The sequence below is a fragment of the Oncorhynchus nerka genome, linkage group LG2, assembly GCF_034236695.1.
Source record: "Oncorhynchus nerka isolate Pitt River linkage group LG2, Oner_Uvic_2.0, whole genome shotgun sequence".
Taxonomy (NCBI): domain Eukaryota; kingdom Metazoa; phylum Chordata; class Actinopteri; order Salmoniformes; family Salmonidae; genus Oncorhynchus; species Oncorhynchus nerka.
This window is the reverse complement of record NC_088397.1, coordinates 31,990,351-32,014,379: the sequence shown is the minus strand read 5'-3', so window position 1 is coordinate 32,014,379 and position 24,029 is coordinate 31,990,351. Positions and strand designations below refer to the sequence as shown.

The following is a 24,029-nucleotide window of genomic DNA, read 5'->3' as shown; positions in this document are numbered from 1 at the left end:
CAAAAAAAATATAATCAGCACCTTAAAATGTTGTTCAATTACAAGATATATCCGTTTAAAAAAAGAGACACCAACCTCGTATCCGACGTATTTACGAGATAGTTGATTAGTTGGCTAGCCTTTTGGTTAAAAATATATATATATATTTCAGAGGTAAAAAGTGGATATTAAATTATGTGTGGTCTGTCGTGCAATATATATATATATGACTTTTTTGGAAACTCTTAAAACCTAACTCAACTTACATAAATTGCAATGAGAATCTTTAGTGGCAAAAATTACCGTTATTTCATTTAAATGTTGTGCTAGAGGTGATTACAATCCTTTAACTGCTAGTGTGTTCCGAAGTTAGGTGGTGTCCGATGTTGGGGGGGGGGGGGGGATGATCTAATACATTGGAACATGTGTAAGATTAGTATACATGCTTGGAAATATGTTTCCTATTCATTTAGGTGGCCCACTGCTGCTATATGTTTGCCACCGGGACAAAAAATATTTTGTATAATCATTTTTGCCAAGACGTGCTTTTAAATGGACTGTCGTTGGCTCAGTGACTGGCAGTCTATGGAAACCGCTACAATGGTATTGCTCTAATGCTAGTAGCATGACCATCCTTGCCACCACTGCTGGAAAATAAACAACACCAAGTATATATACATAAAATACCCTATAAAAGAGTTAAAATAGGACATAACAAAAGTACAGGCTACAATGTTAGCAGTGTTGATTATAACTTTGTATATTTTATTTTCTCAGCGAGTGGAGCAAGGCCCCCAAGATTCCTGAGGGTCACCTTCACCTGGACACACAGACAGCACAGCAACCCGGGCAGACTGACAACCCTCAGAAAAGGAACTCTAAGAGCATGGACCTGGGTGAGTTCACACATGCACACAGTCCGATATGGAGGGATTTCAGTGCCAACAGAGATTGTATTTGAGTTTTGAGTTTTTAATTGGTATTAAACATTTGAATTTGAATTTATATTTTTTATTTATTTATTGGTAATGCAAATTGAGTCATTTCATTCATAAATTAAATATTATATTTTCTGATTTGAAACTGACTTGAATGAGTATTGCATTCAGTTTAAAAATCACATTAAAAAAAATTGTTAGGTATTGAATTTCAGTATGGTAGATATTGCTTTCATTATCTGTTTCAAGTGTTCAAACTATAATTTCAAGTTTACCAACGTTTCATACAGTGCCTTGCATAAGTATTCACACCCCTTAGATTCCTTCACATTTTATACACATTTTACTGTATAAACATATACACTGAACAAAAATATTAACTTAACATGTAAAGTATTGGTTTCATGAGCTGAAATTAAAGATCCCAGAAATGATCCATACCCACAAAAAGCTTACTTCTTTCAAATGTTGTGCACAAATGTGTTTACATCCCGGTTAGTGAACATTTCTCATTTGCCAAGATAATCCATCCACCTGATAGGTGTGGCATACTAACAATCTGATTAAACAGCTCGATCATTACACAGGTCCACCTTGTGCTGGGAACAGTAAGAGACCACTATAAAATGTGCGGTTTTGTCACAAAACACAATGCTAAAGATGTCTCAAGTTTTGAGGGAGTGTGCAGTTGGCACGCTGACTGCAGGAATGGCCACCAGAGCTGTTGCCAGAGAATGTAATGTTAATTACTCTACCATAAGCCACCTACAACATCATTTTAGAGAATTTGTCAGTACGTCCAACCGGCCTCACTACCCCAGACCATGTGGATGGCGTGTGGGTGAGCTGTTTGCTGACGTCAATGTTGTGAACAGCGTTCCCGATAGTAGCAGTGGGGTTATGGTATGGGCCAGCAAAACTTACGGACAAGGAGCACAACTGCATTTTATCGATGGCAGTTTGAATGCACAAAAATACCGTGCTGAGATCCTGAGGCCTATATATATATTTTTTTAAGGTGTCTGTGACCAACAGACGCATATCTTCCCAGTCTTGAAATCCATAGATTAGGGACTATTGAATTTATCTCAAATCTGATTTCCTCATTTGAACTGTCACTCAGTAAAATCTATGAAATTGTTACATGTTGTGTTTATTTTATTTTTTTAAGGGGTAGTATAATTCAGGTCTACTACACCTGTTGTGTTCGGCGCGGCGCGTGTGTCAAATATACTTTCATTTGATTGGAAATACAATTTGATTTGATATACAGTACCAGTCAAAAGTTTGTACACACCTACTCATTCAAGGGTTTTTCTTTATTTTACTATTTTAGTGAAGACCTCAAAACTATGAAATAACACATGGAATCATGTAGTAACCAAAAAAGGGTTCTTCAAAGTAGCCACTTTGCCTTGATTACAGCTTTTCACACTCTTGGCATTCTCTCAACCAGCTTCAGTCTTAAAGAGGTACCTACATATGCTGAGCAGTTGTTGGCTGCTTTTCCTTCACTCTGCAGTCCTCATCCCAAACCATCTAAATGTTATATATTTTTTTAATAAGGAAAATTCATAATAAATAAGTATATGTATTCAACTTAACAAATCACATAAGTTACATGGACGACCTCTGTATGAAATAATAGAGGTCGACATGACCCTTCCACTGTCCACCGTGCATGCAACATCTGTAAGTTCCCTAGTGAAGTATTGAATTTCAAGCACAGATTCAACATTATTATCACATGGGCCCATTGGAATGGTTTCGTAATGCTATGTTAACACACGCATATGACCATGAAGGGTTTGCCAATAATTTTTTTTTTTTTTTTTTTTTTTAATAAATAAAAAAAAAATATATATATATTTTATTTATTAAAAAAATAAAATAATAATAAATGTAAACTCAGCAAAAAAAACGTCCCAGACGGACCCTCCAAATCGATCCCGCTCCAGGGAACAAGCCTCAGTGTAATGCTCATTCCTTCGACGATAAATGTGAATCCGACCATCACCCCTGGTGAGACAAAACAGTGACTCGCCAGTGGAGAGTATTTTTTGCTAGTCCTGTCTGGTCCAGCAACGGTGGGTTTGCGCCCACAGGTGATATTGTTGCCGGTGATGTGTGGTGAGGACCTGCCTTACAATAGGCCTACAAGACCTCAGTCCAGCCTCTTTCAGCCTATTGCGGACAGTCTGAGCACTGATGGAGGGATTGTGCGTTCCTGGTGTAACTCGGCAATAGTTGTTGCCATCCTGTACCTGTCCCGCAGGTCTGATGTACCGATCCTGTGCAGGTGTTGAGTTTATATATATATTTTTTGTGTATTTTTCTCCCAATTTCATTTATGATCTTGTCTCATCGCTGTAATTTCCCAAAGAGAGAGGCGAAGGTCGAGTTGTTCGTCCTCTGAAACATAACCCGCCAAACTGCGCTCCTTAACACCCTCCCGCTTTACCTGGAAGCCAGCTGCACCAATGTGTCGGAGGAAACACACCGAAGTCAGCCTGCAGGCTCCCGGCATGCCACAAGGAATCGCTAGAGCGTGATGAGCCAAGTAAAGCAACCCCCTTGCCAAACCTTCCCCTATCCCGGGCGACGCTGGGCCAATTGTGCGCCGCCCTATGGGACTCCCTGTCACGGCCAGTTGTGACACAGCCTGGGATCATACCCGGGTCTGTAGTGACCCCTCAAGCACGGCGACGCAGTGCCTTAGACCGCTGCGCCACTTGGGAGGCCTGACCTTTTCAAGACAAAGGTTCCTGAACGAGACTGTCTAGTCAGTCTAGCACTGCTCTGTGTGCGTGCATATGTGCGCACGTGTCCACACTCATACCCAACTTGTTCCCTGAAATGATATTGCTCTAAGCAGCTTATTTCCTCATATTAGCACCTGGGTGACCCTGCCAGCCCCTCTCGCTGTTTTTTTTTCTCTCCCTTCTCTCATTCTTCCCCCATCTCTCTCTTTTCTCAATCCCCCACCCGTCTCCCTCCCTTTCTCCCTCTCCTCTGTTTCAGAGTGAGGTATATCTTACTCTGTTAATAATTTTTTACCTGTCGCTGGTTTCCAATCCCAGTTCATTAGGGGCGGTGGATTGGGTTCCCCCTTCTAAACTAGTTGCACGCCGCTACTGCACATTGATTGGCTTTTGTTAGGAAGAGACCCCCGCATCCTACTCGCTGCTTCTCTTGTCTTTCTCTTTTTTCGTAATCTCTCTCTTTCTCTCTTGTTCTCTTTCACTTCATTTCCGTCCTTCTTTCTCCTTTTCCCACTCTTTCTGTACAGCTTTCTCTCTCTCTCTCTCTCCTTTTTCTCTCTCTCTTAATGCATCTACCTTTTTCGCTCTCTCTCCATATTTCTCCCTCACTTCACCTACCCCCCCCCCCCCCCCCCCTTGAGGTTGTTATCTGAGGATGGGGGAGCGTTACCAGAGGCATGGGGACTCTATGACACTGTGACCCTGTGCTGTGTGTCACATTTGTAGGGATCATCCACTTTAATAGGGGGTAGTTTCCCATTTCCAAACGGGGGTTAAGCCCGGGTGAGTCAAGTCTGAGGGTTTATTTTTGCACTAAGCAGAAAGTAATAAGCAATATAAGCTCTGGTGCTTAGCAAATGTTTTCCTATGGGGACTGTAGGGTGCACAAGCAAAACAAGGGCTTGCATCTCAAATGGCACCCTATTCCCTATTCAGCTAACTTTTTGACCAGGGCGTGTACTTCAAGCTGCCTCATGCTACAAAGCTATTTATTTGTATAGGGAATAGGGTGGCATTTAGGACGCACACATGACTTATTTAGCGTTTCAGAGGTATCCGACGTTGGTTAAATGGGCTTAGCCAAGACTGTGGTCCTACACGCTCACTCTCAAGTCTGTCTTAATGGCTGCACCTGGACCCGTATTTATAAAGCCTTTCAGAGTAGGAGTGCTGATCTAGGATCAGTTTGGCTTTTGAAATCATAAGGAATATAAGGTGGGAACTAAGTCAGCACATCTACTCTGAGACCCGTTTTGAATTCAGACCCGGGAGTTTTTCCCCCTGACGACATGACCTGATCTGACAATCGTTGAGTCATGTATATGAACGCACACACGTGGAGAAGAAACAATGCGGTTCGCTGAGCTGTAGTCATAATGATCTCACCAACACCAGCAGCAAATTCCTGTCCCAGCTGCAGAACATTTATTTATCTGTGTGGGTGTGTGTGGGTGAGAGATTGTTGATGCTGCTCTCAGTCTCTGTAACAATAGAAGCAGATTCATATGCACATTATTTTTAGCTTCAAGCCACACAGCTCACACACCCGCCACCACAACCTTTTTGTGGCTACTGTATTTGAGGGAAAATGCAACGCGTGAAGCCAGCAAATATAACAGCCAGTCTAATCCTTTGTCCCCTCCGTCACAGCCGCATTTTCTCTCCCTCTCTTTTTTATTTTTCTTCTGCTCTCTCGTTTCTCTGCCGGGAGAAAGTTGACCTCATAAAATATGAAAAGGGATTATTTCAGAGAAATTGCGACGTAATGAAAACCTATTATTGTGTCCTGTGGCGCAGTGCCCCTCTGGCAGCTGATGCCGCTCCCTGCCTGCCTCCTCAATCCTGTTGGTGTGGATTAGAGAGAGGGAAAGACTGATGCGGGTGAGAGAGAGGGGGGAAGGTAGGGAAATAGGGGGGGGGGGGGGGGTGTGAGGGAGAGTACCCTGTTCTTGCCCTCCCAACCCATCCTCTCTCCTATACCATATCTCTTTCCCTCTCGCTCTTCTGTCCGTGTCTGGCTCCCTCTCTCTCTTTTTCTCCATCTCTGCTCAGAGAAAACAGACAAAGGCTACCCTTATGGTGTTCCAATATTCACTGTGTGTGTTTTCTGTGTTTCAGTGGCTGATGAGAGCAACATGAGATCCCTGGCAGAGCAGAGGCCAGGTGAAGAAACAAGCTCTTCCCTCTATCCGTATCCCCAACACACAACACACCCACACAACACACCCACACTCTTCAGACACACACAAACACACACACCTTCTCAAACAAAGAAGGTGGGTAAACATTGAAAAAATGTATGGAAAATAATCATAATTTTAAGTGTGCTGTTACACTGACTGCACAACACATTACGACCTGTTCAGGACTCCTCTAACTCTAATGGTTAAGGAAAGGATTGAGGGAAGGGGAAGCTGATCCTAGATCTGTACTTGGGGGGGGGGGGGACTTCCCCCTGGAACGGACAAACTTCAGCGGGGAGATGCTTTGTGTCACTGAACCTGATTTATGTGTTCTCCTTACTCAGCTGCAAGCAGCAGGAAGTGATTTGTTAAGCTACCTCTTTGCTCCGACAGCCCTAGATTGCATTAGACCGGGATGTTCTTAATTTGTCTTCTTTCACTTAAGTGAGAAAGAGGGTGCAGGGATTGAATGAAAGGCTTGTACGCACGCCCCCCGCAGACACACGCACGCGCGCGCGCGCGCGCACACACACACACACACACACACACACACACACACAGAAACACACACACCTTAAATCTACCACAGCATAAACTGTTGCCGCATAACGACGACTCTACAAGTCCCACCCCCACAGTAAAGTACCACACTCAGCCCTATTTTTATGAAGGCCATTTCTGATCGGTAGTCACAATCACCCTTATGGGCTATGATAAATAAATATTCATTTTCTACATCAGCCTCTAACTGATGTGGAAGCTAATGCGTATTGACAGGCTGCACTGAGTCCAGTTTGCTGACGGGGCCGTATTTGACGTGTCCCCCGTGCATGATTCTTTAAATGGCCCATGTTTCTTTATAGGCCTTGACATATTTCATTAGTAGGATGGTCTTTAAGAGGGGCTCCGCCTCCGGCTTTAATCTGGCTAAAACCGCTGTGTGTGTGTGTGTGTGTGTATGTGTGTGTGTGTGTGTGTGTGCGTAAAGCAACACTAACGCATAGACACATGCACCTGAGGATTACACATCTGCATGTGTGTGACATGGAAAGAGGGATAGCTCCAGTAATCTTCAGGCCCTCTGAATAGACCAGAGTGTGTGTATCAATAGCCAGAGGAGAACATGCTCATTTAGGAGAGGGGGATAAATGGATGTTTGGAGGGAGCCTCTCTCTCTCCATCTCCCCGCTGTGGTCTCTGTCTCCATCTCTCCATCCTCCTCTGGCTGTCCCCCGGCTCTTAACATCTTCCCCTGGCAGCTCTTCTCATACACAGGTCTGGGAACGCTTCCAGCGCGCGCACACACACACCACTTAGTAGCCCTGCGCACACACAGCTTCTAACACATTTTGTCTCAGCTGTTTCAAGCGTTTGGTGCGTGCGTGTTGTGGTGTGTGTGCGTGTTGTGGTGCGTGTTGTGGTGCGTGTTGTGGTGCGTGTTGTGGTGCGTGTTGTGGTGTGTGTGCGTGTTGTGTTGTGGTGTGTGTGCGTGTTGTGGTGTGTGTGCATGTTTTGCTCCACTGATGCCTGGTTTAGTTTCTGTTGGAGATGGGGGATATCCACCCACGCTGAAGCACCGTTAGATGCGGCAAACACTGGCTAGCTTCTGGCCCGCTGGGCAACTGGCAGTGCCCGTTATTTAGTTTTGTCCCCTTCTGCAATTAGACTAGGAAAACATGTAGCCTTCCCTTTCCCCTGCCAACACGGAACCCTGCTTTGTTGTAGTTCGTATCGCTCTCTCTCTCTACCCAGCCCCACTCTCCCTCATCTCACTGTTGTTGATTCAAGTTGAAAGTCACCATGTTGGGCTGATTTGAATTGATGGATCACTCTGTAGCGGGTAGGGCCATCTGTGTGTCTGTGTGCTCTGCCCACACTACATGCTTTGTGGTCTATCGCAGTGTAGTAGTGCATTTATTAAACCTAGCTTTAACAAATGATACATGTCCCATCTCTAGTCCCTGCCCCCCCTCTCCCCCTCCCATCCCTCCACGTGACTAATCCACTGAAGGTGAGTCTGTAATTATGAAATGGCCTTTTAAGTCTCTGACCATTATTAGAGCCATACGTCTAACTGAGCAACTATGCAACCATGGGCTCCATCTATACATCTAAACAGGATTACTGCCTTCTGCTTGCATCTGTGTCCCGTGCGGGGATGCATTGTTAGTGATTTATCAGAGTGCACTCGGGCAGCAGATAAGCTATGATTGGTTGCAACGTTAATTGGAATCAAATTGTGATTGGTAGGGACCTTAATTGAACTGTACTTTGATTGGATGGAACTTTTGAGTTAAGTTAATTATTTCACAATAGACAAGGTAGTGGCCACTTACAGTTGAAGTCGGAAGTTTACATACACATTAGCCAAGTACTTTTTCCACAATTCCTGACATTTAATCCTAGTAAAAATTCACTGTCTTAGGTCAGTTCGGAACACCACTTTATTTTAAGAATGTGAAATGTCAGAATAATAGTAGAGAGATTTATTTATTTCATCACATTCCCACTGTGTCAGAAGTTTACATACACTCAATTAGTATTTGGTAGCATTGCCTTTAAATTGTTTAACTAGGGTCAAACGTTTCAGGTAGCTTTCCACAATCTTCCCACAATAAGTTGGGTGAATTGTGGCCCATTCCTCCTGACAGAGCTGGTGTAACTGAGTCAGGTATGTAGGCCTCCTTGCTCGTACATACTTCTGTTCTGCCCACAAATGTTCTTTGGGATTGAGGTCCGGGCTTTGTGATGGCCACTCCAATAACTTGACTTTGTTGTACTTAAGCCATTTTGCCATAACTTTGGAAGTATGCTTGGGGTCATTGTCCATTTGGAAGAACCATTTGTGACCAAGCTCTAACCTCCTGACTGATGTCTTGAGATGTTGCTTCAATATATCCACATAATTTTCCCATCTCATGATGCCGTCTATTTTGTGAAGTGCACCAGTCCCTCCTGTAGCAAAGCACCCCCACAACATGATGCTGCCACCCCCGTGCTTCACGGTTGGGATGGTGTTCTTTGGCTTGCAAGCCTCCCCCTTTTTCCTCCAAACATAATGATGGTCATTATGGGCAAGCAGTTCTATTTTTGTTTCATCAGACCAGAGGACATTTCTCCAAAAAGTACGATCTTTGTCCCCATGTGCAGTTGCAAACCGTAGTCTGCCTTTTTTTATGGCGGTTTTGGAGCAGTGGCTTCCTCCTTGCTGAGTGGCCTTTCAGGTTATGTCGATATAGGACCAGTTTTACTGTGGATATAGATACTTTTGTACCTGTTTCCTCCAGCATCTTCATAAGGTCCTTTGCTGTTGTTCTGGGATTGATTTGCACTTTTCACACCAAAGTACGTTCAATTCAAGGAGACAGATGCGTCTCCTTCCTGAGTGGTATGACGGCTGAGTGGTCCCATGGTGTTTATACTTGCGTACTATTGTTTGTAAAGATGAACGTGGTACCTTCAGGCGTTTGGAAATTGCTCCCAAGGATGAACCAGAATTGTGGTCTACAATTTTTTGGGGCTCATTTATTTTGATTTTCCCATGATGTCAAGCAAAGAGGCACTGAGTTTGAAGGTAGGCCTTGAAATACAATTGACTCAAATGATGTCAGTTAGCCTATCAGAAGCTTCTAAAGCTGTGACACCATTTTCTGTCATTTTCCAAGCTGTTTAAAGGTACAGTCAACTTAGTGTATGTAAACTTCTGACCCACTGGAATTGTGATGCAGTGAATTATAAATGAAATAAACAATTGTTGTCTGTAAACAATTGTTGAAAAAATGATTTGTGTCATTCACACAGATGTCCTAACCGACTTGTCAAAACTATAGTTTGTTAACAAGAAATGTGTGGAGTGGTTGAAAAACAAGTTTTAATGACTCCAACCTAAGTGTATGTAAACTTCCGACTTCAACTGTACATGTGCATTGCTTACTGTACCACTCTGAAACCTGTTTGTTTTGTTGCATCTGCCTCTCCTATACATTGCCCTATGAACACTAATTTATTCTGTTTTCATCGGGTACAGCTCAAATGTCAACACCCAAAGGTTGTGGTATTAAAATGGGTTTGAAGGTGTCCACCCACCCACATTATATACCTTTTCCATGTATTGGAAAGGGGAAAGTCTAGGTTGTTTTACTAGTTTGCATCACAGATGGGAGATGGAAAGGTAAACCGATAATGTCTATCCTTCATGATGATGAGAAGAAGAGCGAGGCTCTCACACACACACACATACACACACACACACCCCGACACGGACAGAGGTGTCTCCATGACAACTGACCTTTTTAAATCATCCACTGCAGGGAGAGGCTGCTTAAAACGTGGCATTTCCGTCACCGGTGGCGCCCTTGCTCAGTTGAGCTGCAGAAGTGCTCGCTCTAGTCAAAGAGGGGAAAGGCTCGCTCTAGTCAGAGGGGAAAGGCTCGCTCTAGTCAGAGGGGAAAGGCTCGCTCTAGTCAGAGGGGAAAGGCTCGCTCTAGTAAAAGAGGGGAAAGGCTCGCTCTAGTAAAAGAGGGGAAAGGCTCGCTCTAGTAAAAGAGGGGAAAGGCTCGCTCTAGTAAAAGAGGGGAAAGGCTCGCTCTAGTCCAAGAGGGGAAAGGCTCGCTCTAGTCCAAGAGGGGAAAGGCTCGCTCTAGTCCAAGAGGGGAAAGGCTCGCTCTAGTCCAAGAGGGGAAAGGCTCGCTCTAGTCCAAGAGGGGAAATGCTCACGCTTACAAATGCATCAATATCTCAGGTGCCACCTACTACCAATGTTCCCTTGAGCAAGTAACTTAACCCCCAAAATTGCTTGTTGGTCGATGCACTGTGGCTGCCCTCTGCTCCAGCCTCTCCAATCTAATGTGTGTTTGTGTATGAATATCGGGGGTTGGATTAAAGCAGAAGACAAAATGTCCATCTTCGCGTAGACGAATAAAGTGTATATATATATATATATCCAGTGTAGGTATGTCAAATGGGTGTATATATGTGTATACATACACACACACACGTGGTGTTGTGCTTGCAAATGCACACAAGCGTGTACTGCACACACACACTCTGAGCCCAGCATTCACTGCAGCAAGCGGCTTAATTCTATCAGGCTGCTAGCCGGACAGCCACAATTACATTTGTGACACAAAACCTGCTTCTCAAATTGAGCATTTTATTCCTGAACGCATCCGCTCTCTATTTATAACCCCTTATTTCACACAAATCCCACTTCTTCCTCAAAGTCAATTTAGGACTTAAAAGCCACTGCTGCTGCAGCCCTGCTCACTTTCCCTCCTTTCCCCTCGACTCTATCGCCCACTCTCCAAAAAATCAATTTCAAGAGGAATATTCTCAAGCTTTGAAGACTGAGTCGACAAAAGAGAGTCTAAAACGAGAACATTTTGAGCGTTTGCCTTCTCCGAGAACGTTTTGAAGAATAAATGTCTTGCAAATCCCTGGTGTGAGTTAGAAATAAACACTTAGAAATAGTCACTTTTTCAGTCGGTTTCAAACTATTTTCTGTACCTTTTTAGCAAAATAGCCAAATGAAGGATTGGGGAATGATTTGGGACTGGCTGTGCGTTTCTCGCCACATCCCCTTTGCTTGTCTGTCTCTGCGGCCTACTTATGCATGCCCTGGTCTGGTGATGGACCTCTGTGACTAACCTACTACACTAGCCATTGGACCGACCTTTTCTCCTTCCAGAGCTATACCGTCAAGCAGGCTTTTTGCTCCAACCCTAATTTAGAACACCTTACTGCTCTAGCTGCTCACCAGGACCTTTTTGTTGTTTGTTACAGCAGGGTCGAAGCAAAAAACCCGTGTGCCCAGGAGCTCCCCATGAAGAGGGTCTGGCCATGTGTTTGACACCTTTTCCGGCATGACCCTTGTTGTTCCTTTTTCTCTTCTTTCTTTATCCGCTCCCTCTGTGTCCTCCTGTTTTTGTTTTTTCTGTTGCTTCTCACCCTCCTCACTTCTCTCTCTTTTTACTCCGTTCTCTTCATTAACTGTGGTCTTCCTCTTGTAGTCTGTCCTATCGTCTTCATGTGCCTCCTCCTCTTGCTTTCTGTCTCTCTTCCTCCTAACTGTGGCCCATGCCTGTGTACTCACGGCACTCCTCCACTCCCCTTCATCCTCTTCCTTTGCTTCTACATGAATGCATCCCTCTCTCTCGCCTCGTATCTTTTACACTCCCCAACTCCCCATTTTCAATTCATCCATTTCTCCCCAACCGCTCCTCTTCTCTCCCCCTCTTCCTCTCTTTCCACTTCCCGTCCTCCTTCTCCTTCCTTCTATCCATGCTGACCGGGGGCTCCCTCCCTGTCTCTCCCATTCTCAGAGTCCTCATCCAGGGGGAGTGACCTGGGTCCCACCTTGGGGCTATGGAAGTCCTGCTCCTTGGAGAGTCTCCAGTCAGCCGTGTCGGAGGCCCGGCAGCTGAGCCAGCAGAGCCAGGTGCCCTTCCACCGCCCCAGGCCCCACATGGTGCGGGGTAGGGGCTGCAACCAGAGCTTCCGCACCGCCATCGACAAGTCCTACGATGGGCCCTCGGAGCCGGAGGACGGTAAGGGAAATCACCATCGTCGTTAATACAACACCTAGCATGACAATGTTCCCTCAGTTCCCAAAGCCCTATGTTTCCTTAGCCCTATCTTCTAAACCAGGGGTCGAGGGGGTGGGGTGGACACATACGTATTCCAATTTTTAGTATTTCACTGTCCTGAACTACAATACAATGTATTGTGTAATAAAATATAAATACTTTTCTATACCATTTTTATAGCGGTTCACAATTTTGTGGCCCCAAATTTACTGCATTGGTGTCAGATGTGTGATGGCACTATGTAGTGTGATAAAAGCATCTGCTAAATGACCAAAATGTCAAAAATAGACACTTTCCAAGCACACGGGGTATCATTCTAATTATCCTCATCCCCAAACAAGGCCACATCTCATTACAATACCAATTATTTTTAAAACAAGCGTTTGTGCCAATTTTGATTGAAATTGGTCATTGGGTGCAGAGGGAACGTACGTGGGGCCGAGGGAGCGTACGTGGGGCCGAGGGAGCGTACGTGGGGCCGAGGGAGCGTACGTGGGGCCGAGGGAGCGTCCGTGGGGCCGAGGGAGCGTCCGTGGGGCCGAGGGAGCGTCCGTGGGGCCGAGGGAGCGTCCGTGGGGCCGAGGGAGCGGCCGAGGGAACGTCCGTGGGGCCGAGGGAACGTCCATGGGGCAAGTGACTCCAGGTAAAAGCTCTGATCCCTTATTGATGTCACTTGTTAAATCCACTTCAATCAGTGTAGATGAAGGGGAGGAGACAGGTTGAAGGATTTTTAAGCTTTGATACAATTGAGACATAGATTGTGTATGTGTGGCATTCAGAGGACGAATGGGCAAGATAAAAGATTTAAGTGCCTTTGAATGAGGTATGGTAGTAGGTGCCAGGCGCACTGGTTTGAGTGTGTCAAGAACTGCAGCGCTGCTGGGTTTTTCACGCTCAACAGTTTCCCGTGTGTATCAAGAATGGTCCACTACCCAAAGGACATCCAGCCAACTTGACACAAAGGTGGGATGCTTTGTCGTGAACATGGGCCAGCATTCCTGTTGAATGCTTCTGACACCTTGTAGGGTCCATGGCGAATTAAGACTTTTCTAGGACAAAAGGATTTGCAACTCAATATTAAAGTGTTCCTAATGTTCTGGACACTCAGTGTATAATTGCCTTTGGACCGATTAATCAGAAATATCCACACATGAGTTGTATAAACTTTGGTTTATCGCTGATATTAATAATGAGTCATTTAGCCATTGCGTAACTCGCTGACGTTGGCTGCAAAACGCAGAGGTCGCAAAAGGACACACTGTTTCGCGGCTCAATGTACATGTAGTCAGCGTTTCTGGGCAGAGAACTTTTTTAATCCCACAGCTGCACATTTTTTATATAACATCTTTCATGTGAAGCCAAAGATCTGTGTGAGCTGTGTGCGTGTGTGAGCTGTGTGCGTGTGTGAGCTGTGTGCGTGTGTGAGCTGTGTGTGTGAGCTGTGTGTGTGTGTGTGTGTGAGAGAGTGTGTGTGTGTGTGACCATCTGAGCATCCAAACTGAACCATAAACCACTCGAATTGCCTCTGACTCATCCTCTGGCCTCACGGAGTGGTTGCCTCAGGCTTAGAGGGGGAACCAGTGATTCTGACTACAAGATTGGAGGCAGCCCCCCTCTCCCACTCCCAAAAATACATGTTGGTGAACCCGGCTGCAAAGTATTGAGTCACTGCAGGGGGGATGGGGGATGTATATGAGTGTGTGTTTGTCTGCCTGTCTACTTCATTGTGTGTATGGCATCTGTGTCGACTTTAAGGCTGTCCCGGCTAAAAAAAAATCTTGGTCGACCAAGAGTCGTCCTGTTCTTTAAATGTGTAAACGTATTTTTCCATATATAGACACACACCCAATGTGTTTGAACAAAAGCAACTACATATGCACTGAGCTTGTCTGATGCTTTAAGCACACTGTTTGATGAAATAATTAAGACACACAAATGACTCGAGAAAGAGCCCGATGGTCACACTGTTAAAAAAATGACAGCGATTGCCTGTGTGACTGGCACACGTTGTCTCGCTCTCCTCCCTACTGCAGCGTGAAGGCTCCAGAGCACAGCAAGTGTTTATTGCACTGTGTTAGGTGCAACATCATTTCAGCCATTTAGTTTATTACTTGTTTCTGACTGAAAAGTTATGTTACCGAAATCCCTAATTTGTTGAGTAAAAACATTCCCTATTCCCTCAACCGTTGCTCTCTTTACTTGACACATGTAAGCATCATAAGTATGTGGCCAATAGGGCCTGACCTATAGCCTTACATAATCACAGCAATAAATTGGTTTGAACAATCTCTGAATACAGTAACACGTGACAGCAGGCGGAGGACGTGAAAAAGAAACTCGGAAACGGGTGAATGTTTACTGTTTGCTCAGGAGGGAAAGGGCAAGTCAGATATGTGGAAGACATTTGACTTAGTTGTGGAAACTACTGGAAAGCCAGGAAAAAGTAGGGCATAGGAGCAAGCGCTGCGTGAGTATTATGTGTGCCAAACAGTTGCTGTTAGATTACAATATTATATATTTTTCTGACCATTTGGAACAGTGTAAACAACACTAAATATGTAAGTGTACCAGAGTCTGTGCTAATTACAGAAAACTAAAAACAGTTGCATGCATTGGTGAACTGCGCTTTATTTATCGTTTAGGCTAATTATTCAGAGCTCCCTTTATTACATTTTTAAACTAAAATGCTTGATTGCATTTCAAAGTATGACTGTCTCGTATGCTGTGTGATGGCATGAACGAATGAATGATTGAGTGATAAATACAATATATTGAAATATAGGCCTAAATAAGTTATGCTATTAAGACTAAACTGGATGTGCTCTTAAGCCTACAGCTCCATGGTGGTTACTATACAAAGCCTACTAATGATAACGACATTGCTTATTATTATAATGACAGTGACCGTATCCAACGCAGGAGAAAGCGCATTTGTTAGAAAAGAATATTAGATTCATTAGTGTTGCATCATAATTTTTTACATAATATAACCATATACAATTGTATGTCTTAGAGTGATGGACTGTGCTCTCCCCGTGGCCTCCGCAATGGATAAGTCCACTGACAGAGGCACGAAACAGACAGGTGTCTCATGACATTTTTTCTTCTTCCTGCGAATGCTCGACTAAAGAAATCTTGGTCGACCATCAGTCTATTGACCAAACAATCGTCCAGTCGACGAAATGGGGTCAGCCCTAGTTGACCTTTTTAACCTTTGCTACCTCCCTCTCAGATGACCTGTCAGAGCAGAGCTCAGGCCGAGACACGCCCGTCAGTGGCTCATCCCGCCAGGACCAGATTGAATCAGAGGCAGGGAAGAAGAAGAAGAAGACCAAAGGGAAGAAGAAAGAGAAGAAGAGCAAAGAAAAAGTGAAGAAGAAAACCGAGGATTCTGAGGACCAGGAGAAAAAGGCCAAGAAAAAAGGATTTGGGCTCTTAAGGTAGGCAACCATTTACAATTTTACAATTCCGGAATTTAGCAGATGCTCTTATCCAGGGCATAGATTTTTGTACTGGTCCCCTGTGGGAATCAAACCCACAACCCTCGCGTTGCAAGCTCCTTGATCTTCCAACTGAGCCACGCAGGATCAATGTTTCCACTCTTTACGTTTCATAATATGCATCTCTGAATTCTAGTTCCACTCTTGCCTCTTTTAGCACTCCCCTTTTCCAACTGTTCAGGTCATTCAGCCACTGCTTATTCCAGTATGATTTACCCAACGTTTTCACCATCCCAATAAGCACCTAACACAAATCTCACAATTTCTTTCACTAGTACAGGGCATTCCAAACCTGTTCCTGGAGAGCTACCCTCCTGTAGGTTTTCACTGTAAACTCAGTTGTAAACTAACCTGGTTCAGGTTATCAACTAGCTAATTATTAGAATCAGATGTGCTGGACTAGGATTGGAGAGAGAACATACAGGAAGGTAGCTCTCCAGGAATAGGATTGGAGAGCCCTGCACTAGTTCTAAGCTAAGAATGATCTTGCTGAGATTTAGGGTAAATGTGGTACTGTATAGTAAAAAGATGGTTATCGATCTAGTCTTGTTATTACACCGTAGAAGTTCAAACATTTGTCATTCGATTGCGATGCGATCAGTGTCTATCGATTTTAGGCCCTCGGATAAGAATCCAATCGTCCAGCATGTCAGTGGTAATGGTGGGGAGATGTACACAGTTAACATCTGGCTTGGTAGCAGGATGGACACACACACACACACACACACACACACACACACACACACACACGCGCACAACCTTTTACTTGGTTGGTTTCTGGGAGGGTTGCAGGTGGGAGATGGAGAGGTCACAGGACAGGGCTGTTGTTATTGAACCTCTTATCACACACGCGCACAGATATGCATGCACACACATGCACACACACACGTATGAATGCACGCACATTGGCACAGTGTGCATACAAACAATTACAGGAAAGGGCTGTTGAAATCCAATTAGTAGTTACGATCTTGTCTCATTGCTGGAACTCCCCAACGGACTCAGGAGAGGCGATGGTCGAGAGTCATGCATCTTAACTGCTTCTTAACACACTGCTCGCTTAGCCCGGGAGCCAGCCACACCAATGGGTCAAAAGAAACAGTCCAACTGAAAACCGAAGTCAACGTGCAGGCGCCGGCCCGCCACAAGGAGTCGCTAGAGCACGATGAGACAAGGACATCCCCCCCTGCCAAACCCTCCACTAACCCGGACGCTATGCGTCGTCCCATGGGGCTCCTGGTCTGTAGTGGCGTCTCAGAACTCCGATGCAGTGCTTTAGTCCTCGGCGCCACTCGGGAGGCCCTTCACACACAGACTTGCAAGTGCACACACACACACATCCATGCTCACACACTCACACACTAACCAAACTCACACTTTCTCTCACTCTCACTTACACTCACCACACACACACTCCATCACACACTCTGTCGCTCTCCAGCTTGTTCGAGACATAGCCTAGTGCCCTCTCTGACTACTCACTGGGTTGAAGGCTTTAGCCAGGACATTCTTCAACCGTTTGACTGAATCAAAATTCCGGGAAACATTTATATTGCAATTCAACATCCAGCCAAGTGCAGCCTTAAGCGCAGAGTGCAGCTGGAGCACAAGTGGAGGGCAAGACACTTAAACGCTCCCAGATTTCCCACCAAACACAGGCTCGGTTCACTCTGGCCTGATGATTGCATGTGAACTATGACTTAATTATCTGGAATACGGCGTAGCTCCAAATCTGCATCCCAAATGGCGCCCAAGTCTCTATATTATGGCACTACTTTTGACCAGGGCCCATAGGGCTGTGGTCAAAAGGAGTGCACTATATCGGGAACCGGGTGCCATTAGAAACACATCCAATCTAATTGTAGATCACAAATGTTGTTTTACTCTGAAGGCAGTATTTCAAACTGGGAAAAATTAAAAGACACGTGATTCCAATTCCCCTCTGATGGAAAGTGTGTAGTGGGACCGATGTATTTTTCTCATGGCCGTTATTGTTGTTATGCATGTACTGTATTCTTTTTTGGGTGACCAGATCCTTTGTTTGTGTAGAGGCAGGACTTCTACAATCCATTGTGTTATTTGGACTTATTTGGACTCAACAGGGCTATTCTGAAATCAAAATACTGACAGTGCCAATATTAGCTGGATTATTGCATGTTTCTCTTTATATTGCTCTTTCTTTGTCCTGAGTGTCTTTATTTCGCTCTCTCCCTCTTTATATTGCTCTTTCTTTGTCCTGAGTGTCTTTATTTCGCTCTCTCCCTCTTTATATTGCTCTTTCTTTGTCCTGAGTGTCTTTATTTCGCTCTCTCCCTCTTTATATTGCTCTTTCTTTGTCCTGAGTGTCTTTATTTCGCGCTCTCCCTCTTTATATTGCTCTTTCTTTGTCCTGAGTTTCTTTATTTCGCTCTCTCCCTCTTTATATTGCTCTTTCTTTGTCCTGAGTTTCTTTATTTCGCTCTCTCCCTCTTTATATTGCTCTTTCTTTGTCCTGAGTTTCTTTATTTCGCTCTCTCCCTCTTTATATGGCTCTTTCTTTGTCCTGAGTGTCTTTATTTCGCTCTCTCCCTCTTTATATTGCTCTTTCTTTGTCCTGAGTGTCTTTATTTCGCTCTCTCCCTCTTTATATTGCTCTTTCTTTGTCCTGCGTGTCTTTATTTCGCTCTCTCCCTCTTTATATTGCTCTTTCTTTGTCCTGAGTGTCTTTATTTCGCTTTCTCCCTCTTTATATTGCTCTTTCTTTGTCCTGAGTGTCTTTATTTCGCTTTCTCCCTCTTTATATTGCTCTTTCTTTGTCCTGAGTGTCTTTATTTCGCTCTCTCCCTCTTTATATTGCTCTTTCTTTGTCCTGAGTGTCTTTATTTCGCTCTCTCCCTCTTTTTTTGTTCCCTTTTCCTTCTAATGTCATCTGTTCTCTCATTCCGAGAGGACAACAGTATGGTCTCTGCTTTCACAAAATCTAGTCGATACTTCCATCGCAGCTGCACTCCCCCCACCGCCACCCCCGCCATCCACGCACTCCTACACACTTCATATTCATACACCCCCCCCCAAACCATAAAGACAGTCTTCAATGCGAGATGACTGGTTGTCCCTTCGGTACCTACAACAGTAGAGATTGAAGTGTCCTTGCTGAGCGAACCGCCTGAGGGAGTTTCGGCATTGACAGGCCTTTTGAAGATCAGCCACATTACTCGTCAGCCACGTGAGACTCCTCACCGTGTGCATACATATACAGTACACTCTCTCATAGGCTCTTATGAAAGATGTGTACGGTATGTTCAGTACAGAGACTGGTGTGGCAGCTTTTTCAAAGTGCCGGTGGGAGCCTAGAAATGACTACATATTCTCATGGGTATATGTGCAAGATGTCTACATTTTCTGTATGTTGAGGTGTCTCAATGGTCCTGTCAACACGAGCCTGCCTGTTTTGAGGTCCTCTTCCTGACTGTAGCCGGCTGGCCGGGCCCGAATACCCAACCCGTAATTGTGTTCTCAATAGTAGGCTGATTGGGTATGCGAAAATAGGAAGTTTTATAGTAAGTGACATTTATAAAGTTTTGTGTGCTTCAAATGCCAAGATGTCATACTCATTTCAGATTTTCATCTAGTAATATTTCGCTGCATGCTATTAAGGAAAGAAATGGTCTTTTCTGACCCACGTGTGTTTGACAGCAGCTGATAACGAGATAATAATCAGATGAGAGCAGTTCCAACATTTACAAAGATTTTTCACCTTAAAATGTATGTTAAACTAAAACCAATCATTGCCAAGTTAAACACGCACAAGGACTACTTTTAACAATTTCCCCCCATAAAATATATATATATATATTATATATATATATATATTTTAAATTGACATGAAGAACAGCGCAGATGCAGAGTTGGGTAACAGAATGACAGTTTGTGCTGTTTGTGCCGTCATTCTGTTACCAAAATGTGCATCTGCGCTGTTCTTCATGTAAATGTGTTTTTGTGAAACGTTCAGTGGAAATATGATGAAAGTCGTTCTTGTGTATAGAGGTACATGGTTTAACTTCTTTTTATTTTTTCCCTTAAGGGTTGGATCACCTAAATATTGAGGAAAGAATATTGGTTCCATCAATGTAATTGTCTGCATCATTTCCAATCCCCCATATATTTTTGGGGTAAATATATCCATACGCACATGCATACATATACACATATGTACATACACATACCTACAGTGCCTTGCGAAAGTATTCGGCCCCCTTGAACTTTGCGACCTTTTGCCACATTTCAGGCTTCAAACATAAAGATATACAACTGTATTTTTTTGTGAAGAATCAACAACAAGTGTGACACAATCATGAAGTGGAACGACATTTATTGGATATTTCAAACTTTTTTAACAAATCAAAAACTGAAGAATTGGCCGTGCAAAATTATTCAGCCCCCTTTTGCTGCGATTACAGCTGTAAGTCGCTTGGGGTATGTCTCTATCAGTTTTGCACATCGAGAGACTGAATTTTTTTTCCCATTCCTCCTTGCAAAACAGCTCGAGCTCAGTGAGGTTGGATGGAGAGCATTTGTGAACAGCAGTTTTCAGTTCTTTCCACAGATTCTCGATTGGATTCAGGTCTGGACTTTGACTTGGCCATTCTAACACCTGGATATGTTTATTTTTGAACCATTCCATTGTAGATTTTGCGTTATGTTTTGGATAATTGTCTTGTTGGAAGACAAATCTCCGTCCCAGTCTCAGGTCTTTTGCAGACTCCATCAGGTTTTCTTCCAGAATGGTCCTGTATTTGGCTCCATCCATCTTCCCATCAATTTTAACCATCTTCCCTGTCCCTGCTGAAGAAAAGCAGGACCAAACCATGATGCTGCCACCACCATGTTTGACAGTGGGGATGGTGTGTTCAGGGTGATGAGCTGTGTTGCTTTTACGCCAAACATAACGTTTTGCATTGTTGCCAAAAAGTTCAATTTTGGTTTCATCTGACCAGAGCACCTTCTTCCACATGTTTGGTGTGTCTCCCAGGTGGCTTGTGGCAAACTTTAAACAACACTTTTTATGGATATCTTTAAGAAATGGCTTTCTTCTTGCCACTCTTCCATAAAGGCCAGATTTGTGCAATATACGACTGATTGTTGTCCTATGGACAGAGTCTCCCACCTCAGCTGTAGATCTATGCAGTTCATCCAGAGTGATCATGGGCCTCTTGGCTGCATCTCTGATCAGTCTTCTCCTTGTATGAGCTGAAAGTTTAGAGGGACGGCCAGGTCTTGGTAGATTTGCAGTGGTCTGATACTCCTTCCATTTCAATATTATCGCTTGCACAGTGTTCCTTGGGATGTTTAAAGCTTGGGAAATCTTTTTGTATCCAAATCCGGCTTTTAAACTTCTTCACAACAGTATCTCGGACCTGCCTGGTGTGTTCCTTGTTTTTGTTTGGCTTCCATGTTAAAGTAAAAAAAAGAGTCTCCGTCTCTTTGTGTTACCAAGGAATTACCCATAAGGAGACTCGTTGTGCCAAAAGGAATGAATGACACCAGACCTCCACAATTGCGCATCAGTGGACGCATTCTCAGTATGGGTGAGTCTAGTATGATGATATTTGTTGTACCCAACCCGTCATTTTATGTGGTATTATAAGTACACAGTATGTTGTTTACTAAGTAGTAAAGACCGATTCCGGACACGGCCTGTGTGTGTATGTACCGTACATTTGTCTGTGTATTTGTGTGGCTGTTTGTTAGTTGTATTTACTCGTCTGCCTGATCACAGCTTCCATAACAGGCACTTTCCTGTGAGCTGTGTGTGTGCGTGTCCTTATACAGTTGTGCGCTCGGTCTTTCTATCCTATACTGTTTCCTCTCTCTCTGTCACCCTCCCCTCCCCACCTCTTCTGCCCGTCACTCCGGCTCAGAGTGGCTGTCACTAAGGCCTTCAGTGTGACAGACAGACAGGACACGGCCGTCCCCACTGCTATTGCCAATTTGGGGACATGAAAGCCTTGCGCGCTGATCCGCTGTTTACAAATCCCCTCCGCTCGCGTCAATCCTCTTTCCTCTCTTTCTCTCCCTCTTCCCGGGGACGGATGAAATCCGACAGGGAACCAAGCCAATTAGCGGGGCTCGTTTCCATCATTTCCATCAAAAAGCCCAGTATGTGGTTGTGTTGTCCTAGACGGACCACACCCTCCTCAAACCTACTGTAAATCCCCCCCCCCCCATATATGGCCTGCATCCCGATTTGCCATCCTTCTCCCGAAGTGTCCACTTGTACTTTTTCCATCGTGGATTTGACAATTGTGGAAAACTCCCTTCGGCCAATGCTTACACCAATCCAATGCTTTTAAATCCATGACGGAGTGTGTGCAAGGGCACACCTTGGGTGAATTGAGACTAGTTCTTGTAAGTGGACGAGAGTGATGCTGGAGTTGTAGGACGTGTTCAGATGTGTTTACGTGTCGGTGACATTAAGCTGACGTGTTTTTCTTAACTGTAATGTTGTTAGTGAAGTTTATCATGGTTTGCTCACGTCATGGGTTGACCTTGTTGACGCTTTGAAGGCCGGTGGCTTTTTGTCCTCACAGGAGGGGATTTGTTGACCTTGAAAACATGTCAAGGTGTCTTTGAGATGTTTTTGTCTGTATGTTTTTTTTGTCCGTCTGTTTGCAGGTTGCATTTACACCCAAGTTTGTCTCACCACTCATCCTGTGGGTAAAGGATTTACTATAACTATAATCTTTGAGTACTCAGGGCAGTAGTTCTCATTCCATAGTTTTTTTTTTCTTCAGATTTATGGAATGTTAATTTAAAATCCAGTCCAATGTCCACCAGCCAAATTGCCTCCTCCCTGAAAATGTTTTGTCGTTCTGAGGCACGGCGCATCCTGTATCCTATACCTCTGACATGGCGCACTTCTAATTTCTAACTTTCCTATGGACGTCAACAGAGGGTCGCGCTATCGAGGTGCACAGCCCGAGAAAAACAAATGAGATGTATGTTTTGCCTCATGTTGGACTGCTTCCTGAAATGATTTGGTCATTTACTTGTTGCTGTGGTGACCTGTCAATCAAGCATTAGAGGGATTTTGGAAGAAGAACAAAAAAACACCCGAAGAAAGGAAAATTCCCATGCATATATATCAGCTACTAAACAGGCAGGCTTCTTCTTTCCTGTAGAGCGTAGCTCCCTTAGTACAACACCATTTGTCTATGTCAAGAGGTTTGGACCTCTTGGGGTAATGGCTTGGGCTTTGGCCTGACAAAACAAAGGACGGTGGGTTCAAGTCCTTTTAGGTCTAATCCCGGATTCAGTGCAATATATTGGCATGTACGATGATGGATAACAAGACAAATGGCTTCAGGATAAGTATATATGGATGTCTGGATAATCCAGACATATCAATATGGCTAGACGAAAACACCGGTCAACCTCAGACGACGGATGCTCATCATCGACCAATGAAAGCAGCTCATTGAGCCATCGGGGAGTTGTCTCCTGGTCATCTGATCTCCAGCACTTCAGGTCCTTCACTTATCTGGCTGAGTTTGACGTTGCAGGCGAGTCGAGACTGACTGATCTATGAGTCTCCTTGCATCATAAATAACTACTCAATATTATTTGTAGATCGGTCACAATTCACCCATGATGCATCACGGTTTTGATTATGTTAATCATGGCCTATGTCTTCATGGAGGCTGATCCACCAATGAAAGAAGCTCATTAAGACCTCTTCAACCAATGTAAGAAGCCCGTTGACCTATCAGGAAGTTGTCTCCTGGTCATCTGATCCACAGACCTTCATCCAGCAACATGGAGGCTCATCGACCAATGGAAAAAAAGCTGATTGAGCCATCAAGAAGTTGTCACCTTTTACTGGTCATCTGATCTCATTGCTTCAGGTCATTCACTCTATCTTCATCCAGCAGCAAAGGATGCCAGGAAGCGATTACACCTCTTCCAATGGCCGCCATCCCGTCATCAAGCTCAATGTGATCGATGGGCTTCCTCTGCCATTAGGTGTCTGCCGGCCATCTGTCCGTCCCAGGCTGTGTGTGTGTGTGTGTGTGTGTGTGAGACATTCCTCCCTCACAGGAAAAGA

At 44.4% G+C, this 24,029-nt stretch overlaps 1 protein-coding gene across 1 annotated transcript in view; it reads left to right on the top strand.

The window, feature by feature from the left end:
* The window catches only part of pard3ba (par-3 family cell polarity regulator beta a), a 170,336-nt gene that overhangs the window by 98,429 nt on the left and 47,878 nt on the right, over positions 1-24,029 (top strand). Inside the window, exons 15-18 of the mRNA XM_029668294.2 lie at positions 757-875; positions 5,798-5,842; positions 12,183-12,407; positions 15,679-15,886. Of these exons, the coding sequence (XP_029524154.2) occupies positions 757-875; positions 5,798-5,842; positions 12,183-12,407; positions 15,679-15,886 (597 nt within the window). The remainder of the gene's footprint in view (positions 1-756; positions 876-5,797; positions 5,843-12,182; positions 12,408-15,678; positions 15,887-24,029) is intronic.